Source organism: Eubalaena glacialis, chromosome 3 (genome assembly GCF_028564815.1).
Source record: "Eubalaena glacialis isolate mEubGla1 chromosome 3, mEubGla1.1.hap2.+ XY, whole genome shotgun sequence".
Lineage (NCBI taxonomy): Eukaryota > Metazoa > Chordata > Mammalia > Artiodactyla > Balaenidae > Eubalaena > Eubalaena glacialis.
In genome coordinates, this window is record NC_083718.1 from 157,765,133 (window position 1) to 157,789,889 (window position 24,757).

The following is a 24,757-nucleotide window of genomic DNA, read 5'->3' on the forward strand; positions in this document are numbered from 1 at the left end:
AAGGAAGAAAAACAATAAATAAATAAATAAAATAAAATAAAATAAAGTTATTAAAATAAAAGCGCTAAAAACTATACTACCCCCCCCCAAAAAAACCAGACAAACAGAACCCTAGGACAAAGGGTAAAAGCAAAGCTTTACAGACAAAATCATACAACGAAGCATACACATACACACTCACAAAAGGAGAAAAAGGAAAATAATATATATATTAACAAAAGAAGGAAGAGAGTAATCAAATCAATAAACAAATCTACCAGTGATAATAAGTTTTAAATACTAAACTAAGATAAACATAAAACCAGAAACAAATTAGATGCAGAAAGCAAACCCCAAGTGTACATTTGACCCCAGAGTCCAACGCCTCAATTTTGGGATGATTCGTTGTCTATTCAGGTATTCCACAGATGCAGGGTACATCAGTTTGATGGTAGAGATTTAATCCACTGCTCCTGAGGCTTCATGGACAGATTTCCCTTTCTCTTTGTTAGCACAGCTCCTTGTGTTCAGCTTTGGATTTGGCCCCGCCTCTGTGTGGAGGTCACCTGAGGGCATCTTTTGGGTAATCTGAGGTCTTCTGCCAGCGTTCAGTAGGTGTTCTGTAGGAGCTGTTCCACACTTAGATGTATTTTTAATGTATTTGTGGGGAGGAAGTTGATCTCCACATCTTACTCCTCCGCCATCTTGAAGCTATCCTCTTTTTTTTTTTAATATATTTATTTTTATTTATTTATTTTTGGCTCTTTTGGGTCTTTGTTGCTGCGTGCAGGCTCTCTCTAGCTGCGGCGAGTTGGGGCCGCTCTTCATTGCAGTGCATGGGCCTTTCATTGCGGTGGCTTCTCTTGTTGCAGAGCACAGGCTCTAGGCACTCAGGCTTCAGTATTTGTGGCACATGGGCTCAGTAGTTGTGGCTTGCGGGCTCCAGAGCGCAGGCTCAGGAGTTGTGGTGCACGGGCTTAGCTGCTCCACAGCATGTGGGATCTTTCCAGACGAGGGCTCGAATCTGTATCCCCTGCATTGGCAGGGGGATTCTTAACCACTGCACCACCAGGGAAGCCCAAATGTGATATATTCTTAAGGTGGAATATTTTACAGCACTTAAAGGAATTAGATCTTTGTGTCAGTATGCACAGGAAAAAGAAAGTTAGCAATGTGATGGTAGGCAGCTGTAATAACATTTAATTAAATGAAATATACAAAAAACAATGTTACATATGTACACACACATAATTTAAAAATGGACTCCAAACTCAGCTTGTACTTGCTCCCAGTGATGCCATATGGAGGTGGTTAAAGTGGACTTCTGATATATTAAGTAATAATTATTAATTCTGAGTGGTGAGTATATGGGCATAGATTGTGCTATTCTTTGTGCTTTTCTATAAAGTTTAATGTCTTCCAAATAAGGAAAAATCACCTAGTTAAACCAAACTTGTAAGAATCAAACTTGACTCTTAGTAAATATGTTTAGTAACATTTCTTCATATATCCCAACCTCTATAAACTATATTTTCCAGCAGTTGAGTAAATCAGAGTAACGTATTCATTGATTCAGAAAGCAAATGTTTTTTGAGCATCTTCCATGTGCATGCATTATGGTGAGTGTTGGGACAGGCCTTTATATAGAAATATTTTCTGCCCTTACATAGCTCATAATCTAATCAGAGAGAAAGGCATTAGAGGAATACTCATGCCCCAAATAACCTCTGATAAGTTCTAGGAAAGAAAAGATTGGGTGCCATGAAAGTCTATAATTGTCGTATCAGATTTAAGGGGCAGTAGGGATTATGCTACTTCACAATAATCTATTTAGATATTTACAGATATAAATCCATTAACACATATAAACATATTTATTATCTACTACACCGAATAAGCACTAGATTTGAATTACTTCTAATAAATTATATGTATAGGCATTATTACTAGCTCACTTTTACAAATGACTTGAGTCATGATTAGCATCACACAAGTAGCAAGGGTGATTCACACCCAATTCTGACTCTATGGCCTATGCTCTTTAATTCTGACATTACAGCAAAAGCAAACTACTTTGGCCCATGTCCATCTCCAGTCATTTACTCCCTTATCCTTATTTTATACTACACTCTAGAACTCGCTCATTTTGCAGGGACAACGCAACTGAAGGAACTCTCAAGACAGTTGTTGGAACATTTTAACGTTTTAGAGATTAGTTTGTCAGCAAATCTGAAATAATAAATTTTCTTGACTGAGCAACATACCGTTGCTTACAACTCAGTTTTGTTTATTGAGGAGTTAGTGGTGAAGTTGCCGCATGTCAGGCAGAGGATAAATTATCGAGAAGAAAATAGACATAATCTTTGCTCTCATGGTGTTTACAGTCAGTTGGTCAGTCAGACATTACACAAATATGTAAAAATATGTGTGCAACTTGTTATAAGTAACATGAAAGTGTAGAAAGACTGAGCCAAGTGAGGAAAACATAAAAGACCTAATTTAGACTGGAGGCAGGGGATCAGAGAACTGTACCAGAAACCACACCGAAAAGTTCCCCCCCACCCCTAGGATGCAAGGTGCTAAAACCCTTCAGTATCCACGGAGGCTGCAGCCGCCGTGGCGGTGAGATCTTGGCGCCCCATTGTCCAGTCGGGGGCTGGTGCGGCTTTGCCCGGCTCCGGAGGGGACCGCCGACTTTATTCTACATTGCTGTGGTGTGAGGAGTGTTTTCATCACTGGAACTTTCCGATTTTTTCCTAGTGTCTTCCTAGCGTCTTTCTGCCAGATCTTTCGCTCCGCTGTGACCGTCGCGCGTCTGGTCAGTCTACAGAGGACCCCGATTTTGAGTTTTCTCTCTTCCTCCGCTCCGCAAACCTAGCACTTCGCGGCGGCTCCTCACGTGGCTCGCGCCCGGCCATTGCACTTGGCCGCACAGTCCACTCCTCTCCCTCCAGGCGGCAGGTGGGTTGGAGGTGAGCGAGCTGGCGAGGGTCCGACGCTCCTCGCCCTTGGCTGGCCTCTAGGTGGAGGTCGGCCCGGGGCGAGCGCTCGGTGCGCGTTCTGGGCCGTCTGCGCCTGGCGCGCGCCGCCGGCCCGCGCTCGCTCCCGTCCCTCCTCGCGCTCGTGGCGGCCCGGACGGCGCGCGCCGCCTCTCTTCCTCAGACCGCCCCCGTCGGCCCTCGCGGCGCGTGCACCGGACCGGCCTAGGCTCCACACTCAGGCCGTCAGGCTCGCGGGTTTGCTCGCCCCGCCCCTCCCCGGCGCCGCAGCTGGGCGCTTGCGCGGGGCGCGTGGCCGTGGCTAGGGTCTCCGCCGCAGCCGGTGCAGCCGCCGGTGCAGCCGCCGCTGTCGCCGCTGCCGCCGCTGCCTCCGCCTCAGTCAGTCAGTCAGTCCCCAGCAATGGCGGAAGGAGGTGAGCGAGAGGAGCTGCTCTCGCCACCGCCGGTCTCTCCGGCCAAGCGCCTGTGCTCGTGGCCCAGTCCGCAGGCTCACCACCCTCGCGGTTCGCCCGGGGCGGCCGGCGGCGGGGTGGGGGGCGTCGGCGGCAGCTGCCTGCCCCTGGGGGCTCGTCCCCACCTGCAGCCCGAGTCCTTGCTGGACTGTGCCGCCAAGACGGTTGCGGAAAAGTGGGCGTACGAGCGGGTGGAGGAACGCTTCGAGCGGATCCCGGAGCCCGTGCAGCGCCGCATCGTCTACTGGTCCTTTCCGCGGAATGAGCGGGAGATCTGCATGTACTCCAGCTTCCAGTACCGCGGCGGCCCTGGCGCCGGCTCGGCTGGAGGCGCCGCGGGGGCTTCGCCGGCCGAGGAGGGGCCGCCGCCACCCCCCGGCCCCGCCGCTCCGGCCGGCTCCGCCCCCGGGGCCGCCGCGGCGGGGGCGTCCCCCGGACTGGGCTCAGGGACAGGAGCCGCCGGTGGCGGTGGTGGCGAGGGGCTCCCGTTCCGCCGGGGCATCCGTCTGCTGGACAGCGGCTCCGTGGAGAATGTGCTGCAAGTCGGTAGGTACTCGCTTGACTCCTCTCTTGTCCCCGGCTTCCTCTTCCGCAGGTGCCTTCTCCTTGCACAAGCCCTGGGCCAAGACCCCGGCTTTCTGCCCAACTCCTGTTCTCCCGTGAAAGGACAAACTAGTCACATAAAAAACTTTTCTTAACATTTCGTTCAGGTCCACTGCTGCTCTTTCCTCCACCACCCCTGTACCCGCTTTTCTTTTTGTTTGAAGAGCGAATAGATCTCTTTTTTACTTTTCGTTCTACACCCCAGGCCAAGGCAAGAAGGATGGGGAGGTTTGGCTTTCTGGATGTAATAATTTCTGAAATGCGTTCTTCTAATTTAAGTTTAGGGAGGAGAGAATTGTTAGTGAATCTGGAGCAAGCGGTCTTACAGGGAATGTTTGAGGGACAGGCTGTCAAAGGCAATCTAGTCTTCGCAGATTGAAGCTGGGTATAATTAACTTTAAAAATGGAAAAAATCAACAAAATACTGTGCATTTCAGACAATTTTAATTGCCTGCTTTAATATTTTCCCCTCTGGACCAGTGATACTTGGGAATCTAGGCTGTGGACTTAACAATAACCGAAGATGGAAATGTGACAGCTTCTCTTTTCCACACTCCCACCCAAGGAAAAAAAAAGGCACAATCTGGAGTGGGGGTGGGGTCTGTCTTCCTTGTCAGACTGGGGTAAATCAAAAGCTGGTCACATTGGGTTTTTCAAATGCTTCTCATTTAACAAGTCTTCATATTTGCTTTTGTTTTATCTTTTTGTTTGTGGGAAAATGAAAAGGATTTCTTTCTCTTGTACTCCTCCAGAGCTTCTAGTCAGTTTGTTCATCTTATTAAATATACAAATACAGTAGTCCTGATTTGTGGAATGGTTAGGAAGAAAGGGAAAAAAATGACATTGTTTAACATTGACTTGCTATGTGGGAAATTAAAACACTGATTTTTTTTTTTCTATTTGAACTGTTATAGCATTTTGGAAGTGCACCTTATCTTTATGCATTTCATTGTACAGTATATGCTCATATTTATTGAAAAAATATTGATTTTTGAAAGGAGTTGGAGAGAGGTTGTTTTTAGAATTAAACAAGCACAGGAACACACACAGGAACCCTAGACATCTAGCTGTCTTCTCCCCAGGTAAAACTGACATATTTGAAATTTTCTTTTCATTTTAAGAGTAGTACATTGTGGTGTTTCATATAAGGTAGTCTACTTCTGATTATTGAGAGTCACTGAACCCTGTGTTTCTTTTTAAAACAACATACACCACAGTTTGTTTTGCAAATGTGAAGTGTAAATTTATCTAAATTTATCCTGTGTCAGAATATAGTGACAGTGGGTTGAGAAAGTTTTGTTTATTTGAGGCTAGTCCATTGTGTGTTTGTATCTTTGAAATAATTAATTGAATAATCAGATAATTAAGGTGTACAGCTTTAATACTGAAAACATGAAAATGAATATAGGCATTTCTTTATTCGTCTGTAGACCTTATTCTTTGTATGAGTTTCTATCAGTTAACTTTTAAGATTCTTGTTTAAAATATTTTGAATTGAAAAGTGTCAATTTACGTGGTCATTTTATAGTAAGAAATATTGGGTTTGAAAGAATTTTCAAACTTTGAGGAGGCAGATGAGAGAGAGGAAGAGTTTTAAAGAGGTATATATTTTGAAAGTGACTATAATGTCAAGTTACAAATGAAATCAGATTTTGTGGGTGATCCAGGTCATGTTTAAATCAGATATTTTTCTTTTATAATAAGATAGTTGGCATGCTTATTAGGGTGATGAGCTCTTGTATGATAGTTTTAGGGACTGGAGAAAGGACATATTTAAGCATATTTTCTGATTCTTACTTTGGATTTCATAGATGAAGGTAGGAGAATGAATTAATCACTTTTAAGTAATGCTATTTGAGAACCATGAGCTGTGTAATCTTTATTTTTCTGACTTTAATTTATGCTAGTAAGTGTGGAAGAGAAGGATATTCCATTCTCTATCATTCTGCGTTCTGTATCTTGGCATGAACCATCTTTTAATATGTAAAGTGAGAGACCCATCCCTCATCTCTTAAACCTAAAATGTGAGTATGTGACTTAATCTAGATGATAGGTTTTATAAAAGTATTGCCAAGAGATGAGTGAAAAAGTGATTTGTATTTAGCAAGATGGTAATGATGTTCTTCACTTTATAACTTCACTTCAAACTCAATATAATTACTCAGTGGTATTATTAAAAATTCTACATATTTCCTTACTGTGTCCAAGCCATAGTTGTAACCTCAGAATTGGGAAGTTACTAAAGGCTGATACTTTAGGAAGGAAGGGATGTTAGGGTATTTCTTTAACGACATCTTTTAAAGAAAAGATTCATAAGGGGATTTAAATGAGGAAAACAAGAATACCTTAAAATAAATAAATAAATTTAAAAATAAAACAGCACAACACAGAATAAAAAATTGGAAGGAAAAAAAATTAGACAACAACAAAAACTTGTACAAAGTGTAGGTATATTAAATTCGGTAACTTCTGATTACTTTCCACATGGAATCTGGTAATAGGGAGTCATGGACTGGTTGAAAAGCAAATGTTCTGTAGAAAACATCAGATTTTGTGCCAGAACTAAAACTTTCCCAGCTTGATGTAAGCAAATGGGAGGACTAGGTTGTTATGCTCAAAGGATACATTTCTTTTACATGACAGTACTGAATCAGAAGTACTGTTCCTTTTAAAAGGGGAAAATTGTAAATTAGTGTTTTCATGGACGTCTGTAAGTTTGAAGCTCTGTGAATAGACTTTTCTGATCTCTCAGTATTATGACGGTAATAGAGTTCAGGTGTTTTAAGCATCTGCATTTTTAACCTGTTTAAGAAGCCCATGGAAATAGTGGTAGTATAAACCGTGGGAAAATACTCAGGAATCTGCAGACGGTATAAGAATGGTACAACTATAATTTACTAATAATTTTAAGATGTTGACCCTTTTTTGCTATCTATCATATTTTAAATGGATTTCTCTGTGTTTGGTAGAATTTAAAGGAGGTTTGTGTCTTCTCAGGGAAATATGAATTGATTGAGGGAAAAGAAGCATTAACAGTTTTTCTCTTGTATGCAGAAATATTATATTTATTTGAATATTTAGATTTTCAAAAATTGGATAAAGGCATGCAGGGTCCTTCAGTGCTGGTATATCTTAATTATATAAATATCCAGAAATTATCATAGATTCTGACAGTTGAGCCCCATATTTTTAGCCTACGTGTTTTCTAATAAACACATAATTTGTATGCGGATAGTCTTCAAGACTAGAGCCACAATGCTAAGTACTATATGTGGAAGAAGTGTAATTACAAAGTCGATAATAATAAAAAGGTCCATTTCAGGAAGTTATCCATAGCTTAAACGTTAACTAGTAAGTTTATAATTATGAGCATGTATATATTATCAATAAACATCTATGAAATTTTTCTGTAGTACAAACTTTTGTGAAATGCAGCAGTAACAAGTATTACAGATGTTGATTTTTATATGTAATTTGTTTTTAATCTCTATTATTTAGGGGAACAAAAGATATCCTCATCTAAAAAGCTTTATAGTATTGTGTGTAAGTTAGAATGAAAAATCATAATAAAATTTCCATGTGGGGAAAAATGACTTATTTATATGTGAGATATTCCAGCAGGGAAAGCAGCTGCATACCTTTAAGGGATAAGTGGTAACATTTTTTAGAGTAGAAACTTACCAAGTTTTAAAATCACATTGCTCTTTTATTTTTTTTTTTGATCAATGAATTCTCTCCTTCCTCCTCCACCACAGTGCCTCACACACACATCTTAATATTTAGTAAATGTTTGTTAATTTCCAGAATATACAAACAGCTCTTATAGCTTAATATCAAAAAAACAAAAAGCCCAGTCAAAAAATGGTCAGAAGACCTAAACAAACATTTCTCCAAAGAAGACATACAGATGGCCAACAGGCACATGAAAAGATGCTCAATATCGATAATTATTAGAGAAATGCAAATGAAAGCTACAATGAGGTATCACCTCACACCAGTCAGAATGGCCATAGTTAAAAAGTCTACAAATAATAAATGCTGGAGAGGCTCTGAAGAGAAAGGGACCCTCTTACACTGTTGGTGGGAATGTAAATTGGTGCAGCCACTATGGAGAACAGTATGGCGGTTCCTTAAAAAACTAAAAATAGAGCTGCCATATGATCCAGCAATCCCACTCCTGGGCATATATCCAGAGAGAACTCTAATATGAAAAGATACATGCACCCAATGTCCATAGCAGCACCTTTTACAATAGCCAAGACATGGAAGCAACCTAAATGTCCATTGACAGAGGAATGAATAAAGAAGCTGTGGTACATATATACAATGGAATATTACTCAGCCATAAAAAAGAATGAAATAATGCCATTTGCAGCAACATGGATGGACCTAGAGATTATCATACTAAGTGAAGAAAATCAGACAGAGAAAGACAAATATCATATGATTTCACTTATATGTGGAATCTGAAAAAATAATACAAATGAACTTATTTACAAAACTGAAATAGACTCACAGACATAGAAAACAAACTTACGGTTACCAAAAGGGATAGTGGGGGTGGGGGGGAGAGATAAATTAGGAGTTTGGGGTTAACATATACAGACTACTGTATATAAAGTAGGTAGACAACGAGGACCTCCTGTATAGCACAGGGAACTATATACAATATCTTGTAATAACCTATAATGGAAGAGAATATGAAAAGGAGTATATATGTTTGTGTGTATAACTGAACTGCTTTGCTGTACACTTGAAACTAACATAACATTGTAAATTAAGTATACTTTGGTAAAAAAAAGTCTGTTGAATAGTGAATGTTTAGAAGTTTAAAAACAGACTTCTCAGTGTTCTAAAACTAAGAGAGAGAGACATGAATTTTTATAATGAGTGCAGTGTTAGAAGACATGGGGAAAACTCCATACTTGCGCATATAATAAGCTGATAACAGTAAGTGGTATGAACGTTGCAACAGTGTGTATCTTTTTTTTTTAAAATTATTTATTTATTTATTTATTTATTTATTTATTTATTTGGCTGTGTTGGGTCTTCGTTTCTGTGCGAGGGCTTCCTCTAGCTGCGGCAAGCGGGGGCCACTCTTCATCGCGGTGCGCGGGCCTCTCAGTTTCGCGCGGCCTCTCTTGTTGCGGAGCACAGGCTTCAGACGCGCAGGCTCAGTAGTTGTGGCTCACGGGCCTAGTTGCTCCGCGGCATGTGGGATCTTCCCAGACCAGGGAGCGAACCCGTGTCCCCTGCATTAGCAGGCAGATTCTCAACCACTGCGCCACCAGGGAAGCCCCAGTGTGTATCTTTTATGTTGACTGTTTTATGTGAAGAATGGTGATTTATCAGTTTCTTCAAAACTTCAGATGAATTCTTATTGAAAGTGACTTTCTCAAGGAATAGAGCTTTAGATTTTAAAGATAATGAATAAACTAAAGATAGTGGACTTTTAGAGGTTATCTTTATTTTAGGAATTAAAAAAATATATTATTGAAGTGTGAATACAAAGTCTAAATTTTGAAGTGAAAGGGCTGGAAATTTACTTAAGCCTATGTGAAACAATTTCTTTGCTCTTGTTTCAGTAATGGCTATTAAAAATCAAGACATTGAGACTTCCCTGGTGGTCCAGTGACTAAGACTCTGTGTTCCCAATGCAGGGGGCCTGGGTTTGATCCCTGGTCAGGGAACTAGATCCCACATGCCACAACTAAAGACCCCGCGTGCCACAACTAAGAAGATCCGCATGCCACAACTAAAAGTCCCGCGTGCTGCAACTAAGACCCAGTGCAGCCAGATAAATAAATAAATAAATAAATAAATAAATAAATAAAATAAATATGTAAAAAAAAAATCAAGACATTAACCGTCAGTATCTTATGGTTGATGGCTATATATATATACACACGTGTTAAAATGTAGAGCGCTATACCCCAAAAAGTCACATTTACTGTATTATTTTAGAAAATAATTTTTAAAAATCAAGACATTAATATGTCAGTAAATTAATGTATAAAAGAAATACTGAAAATGCTGTATTAGTTTCCTGTGGCTGCTGTAACAAACTGCCACAAACTGGAGGGCTTAAAACAACAGAAATTTACTGTCTCACAGTTCTGGAGGCTGGAAGTCTGAAATCAAGGTATCGGCAGGGTCATGCTCCCTCTGAAACCAATAGGGAAATCCTTCCTTGCCTCTTGCTAGCTTCTGGTGGTTTGCCAGGAGTCTTTGGCATTCCTTGGTATACAACTGCATAACTACAATCTCTGCCTTCTTTGTCACAGGCGTTCTTCCTATGTATCTCTGTCTTCACATGGCCATTTTATAAGGACATGGATTATTGGATTAGGGGCCTACACTGCTCCAGTATGAGCTCATTTTACCTAATTACACGTGCAATGACCCTATTTCCCAAAAAAATGTCACGTTCTGAGGTACTGGGGGTTAGGACTTCAACATACCAATTTTGGAGGACACAATTCAACTCATAACAGCTTCTCATGCTTGTTTTTTGTTGCATAACAGAGTTTCATGTGACTTTTAAACTTTTATGTGTTGGATATGGCTTAAATTAGAAATCACCACATTCACTTTATTAGGTAAGCATTATTTCAATTTAATTGATTCAATTTGCATGATTGATTATTTAATATTTTTAATACATGTGGGACTTTTTTGACAAATAAGTGGTCATTTAAAGGTTAAACCTGTCATCCTTCTTTATAAAAAATGATGACTGTGCAATATAGCACTCAGAGTATACATGCATGGGTGAACAAATTACTGTGGGATTTTTTTCATGCATACCATTTATAACTCGTGTATAGAAATAGGTAACCCTCAGTTGTCCAGAGCCTCTTCAGCATCTCCTCCTTCAGTCAGATCACCAGTGGCTTGAGTGTTCTGCCAGTTCTGCATAATCCACTGTACAAGAAGGTATGGGATCTCACTGATAGCTTAAGGGCATAGAGATCGCAGTGCTTGAAGCTTATCGTAGAGAAACAGTAGGACAAGCTGGAGATGCTGTACAAGCTCATCCTGGTGGAAAACAAGAGCCTAAGCTGGGGGGCACCTTGTATGGACTTTCTCTGTCATACGTACAAGGAAGTTCGGCAGCTACTGAGCTAGAGCAAGTGGGTAAACAGAATAGGGTCCTAGGCCAGCTTCCAGAAAGCATCCCAGGAGAGCAGAGACATCTGGACAGTTGCATATCTTATAAGTCATGTAAGCTGACCTCAGTCTCTTTGCTGGGAGGGGGAAGTTTAAGGAGATACTTTCTTTTCTGGGCTGAAGTATCCTACCAGTCTGTCATGTGCTACTGATGGAAGGTGCCCCTAATCCTGTCACTTTATCTTGCTTTTCCTATGGTAATGCATGTAGTTTCTCAGTTCACTTTATGTGATTTGGTATTGGGGAATTTGGAGGCACCCAGACCCTGGCAATTTTATGTGTCCCTTTGGACCAGCCTTCAAGAAGAGAGGGGCAGGCAGGAAGGAGTGGGGATCCCAGGATTACTACAGGGGGAGGGGCTGTTAATTTAGCTCTCTGTTAGCAACAACTTCCTATATTAGGGATAAAACGTACACATGCACAAGAGCTGGGGTATAGACCATAGGTGGTGGAGAGAAAAATGATCAGTCCTTCTTGGGCCTGGAAGTCAGCAGCAACATCAGAGTGGTTGATTAGCTTTCCCTCTCTGCTTCCACTCTTCTTTCTCTCTCCTGCAATGATTGGTGATCACCCCATGGATAGAGATACATTGTCAGAGATGAATAAGTCTAGGAACTGAGTTACAAAATAAATTAAGATCTGGGAGAGATACCAGCCTTCTTTCCAGCTGGAGAGGCCCCAACACTGAATGGTTCTGTAGGGAGTCTGATCATCAATTTGCAATACCTCACAGAGCCAGCCCATTTCCCACTCTGAGCTCCTACTGGCAACACTGCTTCTCCAAGCTGGGGGTTCTTGAGGAGAGAGGCAGAGGTGCCTGGAGCAGGTCTCTCCTGCCTGGACACCACTTGGGCTTTGGTATTGACAGAGTGGCTGACAGTTATCTTCCAACCCGAACTGGCTGGGACAGGACAAGGGGTAGCCTTGATGGTGGCCAGGCTCACCTGCTCCCAGCCTGGGATGCCCCTGCTCTGGACCTCTTATTTCTCTTTATTGGTTTATTTTTCAATGCATCTTTAATTTGTAAAGAAATAAAATAAAGATATAAAAAAAAAAAGAAATAGGTAACCATGAAAGCATATGAACCATGTCTTAACCTTTTTCCAAACCCCAAGTTAATATGGTTCGGAATTGTGTTTGATATTAGAAATAGACTGCAGTCCATTCCAGATTACTTTTATGTGAACTTTCTACCTTGTGGTTTATTTATAGGCTTATTTCTTCCCTCATATAGGCAGCATGCTTCTTGGCCACTTTTAGCCTGTCATGGAGCTGGTATGCCAAGGAAATCACACTCATTTTAACATTAGCTTTAGCATTATATTATCATATGCTAAATTACTCTGATACTTTTCATAATCACATGTAGCCAACTGATTAATTTTTGGTTCTCAGTATTGAGAAAAATTGTCCTCCCGCTTAGAATGTATAATGTGATATGCCATAAATTGGTACTCAGTACATGCTTATTGAATGAATGAGTAAACTGTTGTATAATTTAAAAAATATTTATGTAGTATGGAAATCTCTCTTCCTTGATTTATATGTAACTGGAGCCTAGGAGATATACTAGCAAGATATATAAATAAAATAAAGATGTAATTTCTGCATGTTTTTGATTTTTAAAACATTATATAGATTAAAAAATACCACTGAAAGTTATTATTAACTAGTTCTTGATTCATTCATTGAACATTTAGCCACTTGTTTTGTGTAAAGCTCAGTAAATAATTGTTTACTTATTTTGGGTGGAAATCATTCTAAAATACTTTGTATTTCCCTACCTTAGAATACAAACCCAAGTTGGGCACTAAAGCCTGTGCTTCTAGAACTGCATTATGTTGCCATCTTTATGTAGGTGGGAAGTTGTAAACTGAGTGGGTACTTGACCCTAAGAAATTCTCTGAAACTTGCTTTTGAAAAGCTTTTTTGGTCATTTGCTTCTTTCTCATTATAATGGAGTGATGAATGTGGTAAGCAAGGCAGTATAATATAGTTACCGTCTTTAAAAATACATTGTTGAATCAAAAGATGAAGTACCCTCTCCCTGGTGGTTTTCTTACCTTAAGAACAGTTGTTTTTATATTTATTTAGTCTTTAAGGAAATGCAAATTAAAACCTAAGGAAATACTATACACACACTAGAATGTGTAAAATAAAAGACTGACACTACCAAGTACTGACAAGGATGTGGAGCAACTAGAACTCTCTTACATTGCTGGTGGGAATGCAAAATGATACAGCCACTTTGGAAAACAGTTTCTTTCTTTTTTAAAAAAATTTATTTATTTTATTATTTTATTTTTTGGCTGCGTTGGGTCTTCGTTGCTGCGCGCGGGCTTTTCTCTGGTTGCAGCGAGCAGGGGCTACTCTTCGTTGCGGTGCACGGGCTTCTCATTGCGGTGGCTTCTCTTGTTGCGGAGCACCGGCTCTAGGCGCGTGGGCTTCAGTAGTTGTGGCTCACAGGCTCTAGAGTGCAGGCTCAGTAGTTGTGGCGCAAGGGCTTAGTTACTCCGTGGCATGTGGGATCTTCCCAGAGCAGGGATCGAACCCGTGTCCCCTGCATTGGCAGGCGGATTCTTAACCACTGCACCACCAGGGAATTCCCAGAAAACAGTTTCTTATAAAATTAATCATACACTTAATCATAAGATTCAGCAACCTATTCCTAGGTATCTACTTTAAAGAAATGAAAACATATGTTCATATAAAGATTTGTACTTGAATATTCGGAACAGCTTTATTAAGAATAGCCCTAAACTGGAAACAACCCATATGTCTATGAAATGGGTGAACAGATAAAGAAATTGTTGTATATGCATATAGTGGAATACTGTTCAGCAATAAAAAAGAACAAACTGATGTCCTAAAACATGGATGATTCTTAAAAGCATTATCCTAAATAAAAGAAGCCAGACCAAAAAGAGAACATACAATACAATTCCATATACATGAAATTTTAGAAAGCCTTAAGCTATAGTGACAGAAAGTAAATCAGTGGTTGCTAGGGAAGAGGGAAGTGGGGCATGAGGAAACTTTTTTGGGTAATGGAAATGTTCTATGTTGTGATTATGGTAGTGGTTACATGGCTGTATTCATTTGTCAAAACTTAATTGTATACTTAAAATTGGTATATTTTATTGAACGTAAATTATGCCTCAAAAATTGATTTTAAAGGAAAGAGTGGTGGGTTCCAATCTTGGTTTCACATTAAAATCACCTGGGGAGATTTTAAAAAAAATAGTGCCAAGGACTCACCCCGAATTAATTAAATAAGAATCTGTTGAGAATGAGGACTGAACTTCAGAATTTTTAAAAAGTTCCTAGGTTGTTTTATGTGCAGCCAAGGTTTGAAAACATTGTTCTAGAAAAATGATCACCTTTATTAGTGTTGTCAGTGTTTTTAAACTTATCATAGGCAGTCAAAACATTATGTAATATTTATTACACAAGTGCTATGGACTACGTCAACTTTCTTTTCTACTTCAGTCTATTTTCTTTTATCTATCTTTAGGTTTATTAATGGATCTCAAGGAAAATTATTCTCTTACTACTTAAAATGTGTGTCTGTGTTTTGGAAAGGTCTTATGCAAAAGTGTATAAATTCTTACCATCAAAAGACACTTGTATAAATGTAATGCCAACATATAATTTTATTCATGTTTGTTCATTTCTCCATTCATTTATAAAACTTATATTTAACATTTTTAAATATTCTGTGCAAAATAGAATATAAATTCTGTATTTAAGGAGTATACAGTTTAGTATAAGATACACATTAAAATAGCACTTAACACAGTGTTCTGTAATGATAGAGGTAGTTACTGTGGAGGCAAAGGGTAGAAAGTGATTAGAGAAATGAGGACAGCTGGATAAATTGCTCTTTTAATATTCCAATTATAAGAAATTTAAAATTATGTCTAATATTGCAATATTAGATTGAAAACACTATTTATTGCTTACAAGTTAGATTGACCCTTCATGAAATTCTTTCTATATTGGCATTTCTCTGCCCTATAATACTCTAGCCTATAGTTGATTCAAAGGAGTAACATTGGCAGGCAGGAAGATGACAAAAATACTGCCAGATATTCTTTTTTTTTTTCAGAATAAATTTTATAGATTTCTGTCTTTACAATAGCTTTGTTATATCTTCATAGGATCCTTTTTTTCTTTTTTAAAAAAATTGTTGCTTTTTAAAGGTGCAAATATATGATAGAGCTAATCAGTAAAATAGATTTTGGTCCATCCATCCATTCATTATCTTGCATTCTGTAAGCAACAGGAGAATGTATTATGCCTTTGAAAGCCTTTGGAGATAATTACATTTTTTCCCTATTCATTCATGGTTTTATTGAATGGAAGCCTGCCACATTAATACATTCAGTAAAAGTCAGCCTGTTTTTATTTTGCTTAAATCTGTCAACACCTGGTAAACTGACATGACTGTCAAGCATCACCAACATACATTGATGTTAGTGGTATAAAATCCTTCCCCATGTTATGGTTCTTGTGAAAAAATACTTTTGCTAATCTTTTCTCTCACTCAATATTATATTATTATTTTTATTTTTAATTAAAGTATAGATGATTTAGAATTTTATATTGTTTCAGGTGTACAACACAGTGATTCAGTTTTTTATAGATTATACTCAATATTATTGTACTCTTTACTGTCGTGTATATTTGCATTTATCTACTATATATTATATTATCACATATATTATATAATATGACATATGATATATATGTGATTATATTATATATTATTATATATATGCAGGGACTATGCAGCAGATAGCCTCAGAATTCTGGCTCCTCACTATGTCTCAGTTTCCTCAACTATAAATGGACCAGAATGATGGTCCATTTGTTTTATACTCAAAAAGAATTGTTTTGAGTATAAATCAATTAATATGTTAAGTATTTAGAACAGGGCCTAGCACTTATCAGGTATTACGTAAATATTCATTCACTATTATTCTTGTATCAGAATTGTTGAGAGTATTCCATATTTGTTACCTTTCCTTCTTTAACCTTCTCGCCACCTCTGAAGCCTTTTCAATCTGACTTCTGCTTTCGCTCACTATATTAAAATTGATCTCTTAAAGGTCACCAATGACCTCATGATTGCCAGACACGGTATCCTTTTTCCAGTCCTCATCCGTCATGCCCTCTGTATAGCATTTTCTGTAGTCTTCTGAACCTTCCTGTTGAAATGTTTCTTCCTAGATTTTTGTTTTACTTCACCATTCTGGTTTTCCTTCTACCTTCCTTCTTTATTCTCTTACCCCACAAAAGTAGGATTACCTTCTTGCCCCAGGTTTTCTAATTAAGCAATCTTATTTATTTCTATAGCTTCAATAACTATTTTAAGGACATAAGTTAGTATCATATAATGTAATGGTTTCAAATTTGTTTCAAGCAACTCTACTTATTTTCAATTGAAATCTTACATGATATTCCAGTTTTTGCAGCAGAAAAATTTGAGATGTTTTGGGAATTGGGATGGGGCCCAAAACTCAGGCAGCTTGGCCAGCTTCTTCCCTTTGATCCCTGAAGCACTTCCAAATAATCTTAATCTTGGGATTTGTAGTCTGGAGATCTGCCTGAGATTTCTCATCTGTACAAGTGTTAGGATTTTTGTGAGATTCTAAAGAAACTAATATACATGAAAGTACTTTATAAATGTCACTGTGCAAATACTATGACTGTTAAGTGTACATCGTTGTTTCTCCCTCTTGAATTCAAGATCAGCATGTATATTTGCTTGCTAGATATTTCTAAATGGATACCCTAATAGCCACTCAAAATGAATATGTCTGATAAGGGATTAATGTTCAGAATATGTAAAGAACTCCTACAACTCAACAAAAAGCAAACAACCTGATTAAAAAATGGTCAAAGGACTTGAATAAACACTTCTACAAAGAAGATATGCAAATGGCCAATAAGCACGTGAAAAGATGCTCAACATCACTCACTAATCATTAGGAAAATGCAAAAAACCACAGTGGGACATCACTTCATATCCATTAGGATGACTGTTATAAAGAAAAAAAAAACAAAATACCAAGTGTTGGTAAGGATATGGAGAAATTGGAACCCTTGTGCATCACTAATGGGAATATAAAATGGTGCAGCTTCTGTGGAAAATGTTATGGTAGTTCCTCAGAAAACTAAACATAAAATTACTGGATTCAGCAATTCCGCTTCTGGGTCTGTGGCCAAAAGAATTGAAAGCAGGAACTTGAACAGATATTTGTACACCCACATTATAGCAGCAGTAGTCACAATTGCCAAAAGGCACAAGCAACCCAAGTGTCCAACGACAGATGAATAGATAGACAAAATTTAGTATATACATACAATTTACTATTATTCAGCCTTAAAAAGGAAGGAAATTCTGATACATGGTACAACATGGATGAACCTTGAGGACATTATGCTAAGTGAAGTAAGCCAGACACAAAATGTCAAAAATTATATGATTCCACTTATATGAGCTACCTAAAATAGGCAAATTCATAAGAGACAGAAAGTAAAATAGAGGTTACTAGAGGCTGGGGGGAGAGGGGAATGGAAAGTTATTATTTAAGGGGTAAACAGAGTTTTATTATGGGATAATGAAAAAGTTCTAGGGACTTCCCTGGTGGTACAGTGGTTAAGAATCCGCCTGCCAATGCAGGGGACACAGGTTTGATTCCTGGTCTGGGAAGATCCTACATGCTGCGGAGCAACTAAGCCCATGTGCCAAAACTACTGAGCCTGCGTTCTAGAGCCCACAAGCCACAACTACTGAGCCTGCGTGCCACAACTACTGAAGCCCGCGCACCTAGAGCCTGTGCTTCGCAACAAGAGGAGACACCGCAATGAGGAGTCCGCACACCACAACAAAGAGTAGCCCCTGCTCGCCGCAACTAGAGAAAGCCCGCGCGCAGCAACGAAGACCCAACGCAGCCAAAAATAAATAAAATAAAATAAATAAATTTATAAAAAAAAGAAAAAGTTCTAGAGATGGATAATGGTGATGGTTGCACAGCAGTGTGAATGTACTTAATGTCACTGAACTGTATGCTTAAAATGGGTAAAGAGTACATCTTATTTATATTTTACCACAAGAAAAAAAGTTTTAAAAAAGGCTACATGTCATATGATTCAGTTTATATGAAATGTCCAGAATAGGCAAATCCTAAAGACAGAAAGTAGATTCGTGGTTTTCAGGACCTGGCGGTAGGGAAAGTAATTGCTGATGGGTATGGGGTTTCTTTTTTGGGTGATGAAATGTTCTAATATTAGATAATGGTGATGATTGCACAAATCTGTGAATATACTAAATACCACTGAATTGTACACTTTAAAAGAGTGAGTTTTGTGATATATGGATTACATCACAATAAAGCTGTTATTTAAAAAGCAAATATTCCAAATAGGAAAAAAAAAACTTCAAAGACATTCTTATTCTTAGGAAATGAGGTCTAAATTCCTAAGCCTTATTATTAGAGACTGGGGTTCAAATTTCAGTTCTGCTACTTTCTAGCTGTGTAACCTTGGATGACAAGTTACTTAACCCTTCTGTGCCTCAGTTTCTTTATCTCTAAAATGGAGACACAATACCATCTCAGAATGTTTATATCATAGTTAAATGAGATAATGTATTCAAAGTCAACTTGGAATTTCTTACACATTATAGGGTAGTACTATGAATATTAATTCTCTTTGTTTTAACCTTCCCTGCCTCTTAACAGTCTATACATCTGTTCTTAAAAGTACCTTTTCCTTATCTACTTAGTTGAAATTAAACCTTCCATTTTAGTCCTATGCATTATTCAGCAATTGTTTATTAAGTACCTATTATGTGTTAGGCTCTTGTCTAGACGCTTGGAGACATGGCAGTGAATAAAACAGAGTTCCCGCTTTCATGGAGCATACATTTTAGTTAGGGGACAGACAGCACTTTCTACTTTCAGCTTGTGTTATAATTATTTATTATTAGGTATGATTTTCTCTTCCAGTCTGTAAGCACTTCTAGGGCAAGGACTGTATCCTGCAATATATTCAGCATCCAGCACAATACCTAGTAGAATTCATAATGGACTTTTAAGAGGTCTTTGTGGAAATGAATTGAAACCATTATCTTTTTAATTTCTATGATTTTCATAATAGTGATTCCCAACACTGCTGCTTTATATTTTACTCACATCACTTGAGGAACTTTGGTAAAATACATTCTGGGGCTCTACCCTTGTAAATTCTAGTTAACTAAAATTGGAATAGGGCTCAGGAATCTGTTTCTTTGACAAGCTCTCCAGGTTTAAATGTTGCTCTATTGATTGATTTATACACTAGCTTTTTCCAAACCAGATTTGGAAATTGTGGGTCAAATTGAAAAAAATGGATAGAGTGGTTATAGGAAAGAGTTATATGAAAAAGTCATTAATCTTAGCAGCACTGCATTTGCTATTAGGAAAACCACTAATATCTGTCCTTTGTTCTTTTTATTTATTTATTTGAGTAATTTTTAAAAATAAATTTATTTTACTAATTTATTTTTGGCTGTGTTGGGTCTTCATTGCTGTGCACGGGCTTTCTCTAGTTGCGGCGAGCGGGGGCTACTCTTTGTTGTGGTGCGCGGGCTTCTCATTGCGGTGGCTTCTCTTGTTGCGGAACACGGGCTCTAGGCGTGTGGGCTTCAGTAGTTGTGGCGCGTGGGCTCAGTAGTTGTGGCACACGGGCTTAGTTGCTCCGTGGTATGTGGGCTCTTCCCGGACCAGGGCTTGAACCCGTGTTCCCTGCATTAGTAGGCGGATTCTTAACCACTGCACCACCAGGGAAGTCCCTATCCTTTGTTCTTTTTAAATGCTAGTTCTTAACATAGTGTGTCCAAAATGATTCTCCACATTTTAATAGGTAGTACGTTTTTGAAAAAACACTGGAAAAGTCTGAAAGGATTTACATCAAACTGATAAATAATCTCTGTGAAGAGAAAGGGGAATAGGGGTGACCAAGAGGAAATTTAATCTGTATTGTTTTAATTATTTTATAGTGAGAACCTATTTACATATTCCTTATATAATAATGTAATTAAAATAAGTTAAAGACAGTATGATTTATTCAGCTGCATTTTGGTCAGCATCTTTGTCTTTTAAGTTAACATGTGTTGGACAGATGTCATTTTACCTTTATAAATGTGATTTAGGTAAGGGGTTCTTAACCTGGCATCTGTAAATGGCTTTCAGGGATCCAGGAACTCCTGAAATTATTTTCAGATTTTACAAATGCATATGGACATTTTTCAGAGAAGACAGTATATAACTTTCATTTGATACTCAAAGGGATCCATAACTCAAATAAGTTCAGGAACCACTAATTTATGCAGAAGAATCTGCTTTATTTGATAAAAATCCTGCAATAAGTTCCTCTATTGCCTTTGAGCCTTGATGTGTATAATATGGGTGGATGTGATTCATTAACCATTTTTATTCTACCCATTTCAGGTTATGAATAGGATAGTTACTTTATTTTCTTAAAGGTTAACACAGATCTACTATTTGCTATTTTTAGCAAAATAGCAAAAATATTTCAATTTTGTCATCTTTTATATATTTATTCTGTTTTGCTACTTATCTAAATGCTGCTAAGTTCCTTTTTTTTTTGTTTTAACAGAATGATGCCTTGACATTATTGTGCCATGGACAGCTAAGTTTTAATGATTTGCACTAGCTGAAATAATATCCTGTGAGGTTACTGAATAGAGTAGATCATAGCTACCTCTTTATCGAATTTTCCTATGGAATCAGATTTTTTAGGTTATGTTCCCTGGGAAATAGACTCTGAGATGGAGATTTGCCTGCAGAAAGTTTATTAAGAACAATACTTGTAATGGAGCGAGGGAAGCAAGATTAGGAGGGCAGAGAGATTCAACTGATGCAGTTGAAACAGAGACTTTAGTCAGTCCTTTTGGGAACTCTGGAGCTTGGATGACACTTCAGAGCTGTCTGGAATTAGATGTGGGCTGACCTGAGGGCGTAACCTTGGGTGGGGTAGTTTCTTTCTGTGGAAAAGATGGAACTACACAGTTCTCCTTCCCAGTTGCAGAAAGTGCTTTAAGCAGATGGCTTTCAACTGTCAGCTGGTTCAGGGTCTGCCTCAGCTACAGAGAGCTGCTTCACCTGAGATCACAGTCTTCTAGGGGCAGCTTGCAAACGGCTGAGCAAGGTGGGGGTATAAAGGTCTAGCTATTTTTGACAGGCAGTACTTGCTCCAGGGAACTGTACCTGGTTGTCAGGCCTGCATTACAGTTTGACTTCTTCCTCTTCTCAGCCTGCTTCTGTTGCCTTTCCTTCACAGGTATTGATTTCTAATAAGCATCTTGCATCCCAAATTCCCTCTCAGTGTGTGCTTTTAGAGAACGCAACCCATGATACTTTGGTTGAGGGCAGTTTGTGGAGGAGGACTTGGCTGTGAGCTGCTAGCAGCCAACTCTCTTGACAGAGGAATGAATGCCTTGGTCTTGAAGGGAGTATCTGGTCACTGTATTCCTTGTGCCTCTTGGATTCATTTCATATAGTAATTTCACCCCATGTGGGAACAAATTCTGTAACATTCTGTTTGGTCTCATAAAATGTGGGGAATTTACAAGAGTGAGATTAGCAGATGAATTACAACCTCTTCCACTACAGCTAGTCTCCAGATAACAACTGATATTCACTGTCTCCCTCCACTAATTTCCAGTCTAGATTCTTGGCTAGAATCTTTTCCTGTTTAGGTGGCTTACCAGATGGGGTGACTGTCATGACTGAGGAGTCTGAGCCTAGTTACCATGCCCTTTTTAGGTCTTGGCCACTATACTTGTTCATTTAGTGTCAACATTGGGCAAGGGGGAGTATCAAGAGATGCTCCAGTGATAACCTTGATGCTAAATGTCATCTACTTCCTGATGTTACTTTTCTTTGTGTTGGTAAATCTGCTTAATTTTATAAACACCATATGTTGCTAACGTAGCACATTATATTTATGTGACATTAAAATCAGATCTATTATTTGGGTTTTAAAGATCAAATATAACCTTGTTGAATCTGCTTTATTAATGTTTCTGTGATACATTATGGGAATGCTAATTGCAGAGGTATGTAGATTGTCACCTCTTGTGTTGTCCCTTGCAAATATTATTGATATATCATCAGGATAATTAGCAACAAAAGAAGTTCCTTATCCAAAATCTTATGTTTTTATTTGTAGTATTTTAGTATAGTTTTATTTAGAACTTTAGTTAGTAGTGAGTGGTTTTTTAGCACTTTCTCCCCATTACCTACTCACTTAGAGATCAGAACTGAAAAACTGAGAAGGAGTTGGATTTTAACTTACTGCAGTTATATAGCCATGTGATAATTATGTCATTTAGCAAACCATCAAGACAAGTTAGCATTGCTGGGAGGTTTTAGTAAGCAACCTTCCTTCTGCTCTGAAGCCAAGGCTGCCTGATGAGGCCTTGAAGGTGAGAGTGTTGGCAGTGTCCCTGAAGAGACTTAGTATTTTGGAACTGGGGGGCTCTCTTAGCAGACTTCCTTCCTTCCTTCCTTCCTTCTTCCTTCCTTCCTTCCTTCCTCCCTCCCTTCCTTTTTTTCTTAACACTTTTGGTAAGATATAATTCACCTACCATACAACTCACCCATTTAAGGTGTATATTCACAGATATGGGTAGCCATCACCACAGTCAATTTTAGAACATTTTTATCATCTTAAAAGAAACCCTTGGGGACTTCCCTGATGGTCCAATGGTAAAGAATCCACCTTACAATGCAGGGGAAGTGGGTTTGATCCCTGGTCAGGGAACTAAGATCCCACATGCTGCGGGGCAAGTAAGCCTGCAAGCCACAACTGCTGAGGTTGCGCGCCTCAACTAGAGCGCCTGCGTGCTGCAAACTACAGAGCCCATGTGCTCTGGAACCCGTGCGCTGCAACTACAGAGCCCATGCACCCTGGAGCCTGCACGCCACAACTAGAGAAGAAAACCTGCATGCCACAGCTAGAGAGAAGCCTGCGCGCCACAACGAAGAGCCCGCACACCACAAAGAAAGATCCCACATGCCTCAACGAAGATTCCCTATGCCGCAACTAAGACCCGATGCAGCCAAAAATAAATAAAATAAATAAATAAATAATAAATCTTAAAAAATAAAAAAAGAAACTGTATATCCTTTAATAGCACTACCCAATCCTATCATCCCCTCTAACCCTAAGCAACCACTAATTTCTGTCTCTATGCCTATTCTGGACATTTCAAATAAATGGAATCATATAACATATAGTCTTTTGTGACTGGCTTCTTTCACTTAGCATAATTTTTCAAGGTTCATCTGTGTTGTTGCACACATCAGTACTCCATTCCTTGTTATGGCTGAATAATATTCCATTGTATGTATATACTACATTTTGTTTATCCATTCCTTAGTTGTTGGACTTCTGTGTAGTTTCCCTTTTGGTTAAGAATAATGCTGCAATGAACATTCATGTACAAACTTTTGTGTGGACATATGTTTTCATTTCTTTTGGGAATAGAATTGTTGGGTCATATGATAACTCTATGTTTAACCTTTTGAGGAACTGCCAAATTATTTTCCAAAGTAGCTACACCATTTTATAATCCCCCCAGCAATGTATAAGGATTTCAATTTCTCTGCATGCTTGCCAACAATTGTTATTATCTATCTTTTTTATTATTGCCATCCTAGTGGGAGTGAAGAAGTATTTCATTATGGTTGATTTTGATTTGCAATTCTCTGATGACTAATGATATTGAGCATCTTTTCATGTGCTTATTGGTCATTTGTATATCTTCTTTGGAGAAATGACTATTCATATCCTTTGCCCATTTTTAAGTTGGGTTGTCTTTTTATTGCTGAGTTGTAAGTGTTCTTTATATATTCTAGATAGTAGTCTCTTATCATGTTTATGATTTGCAAACATATTCTTACACTTTGTGGACTGTCTTTTCACTTTATCGGTCATAACCTTTGAAGCACAAAAGTTTTTAGTTTTGATGAAGTACAGTTTATTTTTTTCTTTGTTGCTTGTTTTCTTGATAACATTTCTAAGAAAACATTGCCTAGCACAAGAACATGAAGATTTACTCCTATGTTTTCTTCTATGAGTTTTATAGTTTTAGCTCTTGTACTTCTATGTTCCATTTTGAGTTGATTTTTGTATATGGTATCAGAAATGTCTTCAACTTCATTATTTTGCATGTCATTATCCAGTTGTCCCAGCATAATTTGTTTAAATGACTATTCTTTCCCCAGTGAATGGTCTTGGCACTCTTGTTGAAAGTTAATTGAAAATTAATTAAATTTATTTCTGGACTCTCTGTTCGATCGATCTATATGTGTGTACTTATGTCAATATCACACTATTTTGATTTGTATTGCTCTGTAGTAAGTTTTGAAGTTGGAAAATGTGAAATTGGAAAGTGAGTTTTGAATTTTGTTCTTTTATTTCTTTCTTTTCCCAGCTTTATTGAGATAATTGACATATAACATTATACAAGTTTAAGGT

The 24,757-nt window shown here is 38.5% G+C and overlaps 1 protein-coding gene across 1 annotated transcript in view; it reads left to right on the plus strand.

The window, feature by feature from the left end:
• The first annotated feature begins 3,268 nt into the window (after positions 1-3,268).
• Positions 3,269-24,757, plus strand: part of ZSWIM5 (zinc finger SWIM-type containing 5) — a 255,323-nt gene continuing 233,834 nt past the window's right edge. The window contains exon 1 of the mRNA XM_061186643.1: positions 3,269-3,976. Within this exon, the coding sequence (XP_061042626.1) occupies positions 3,379-3,976 (598 nt within the window). The 5' untranslated portion in view covers positions 3,269-3,378. The remainder of the gene's footprint in view (positions 3,977-24,757) is intronic.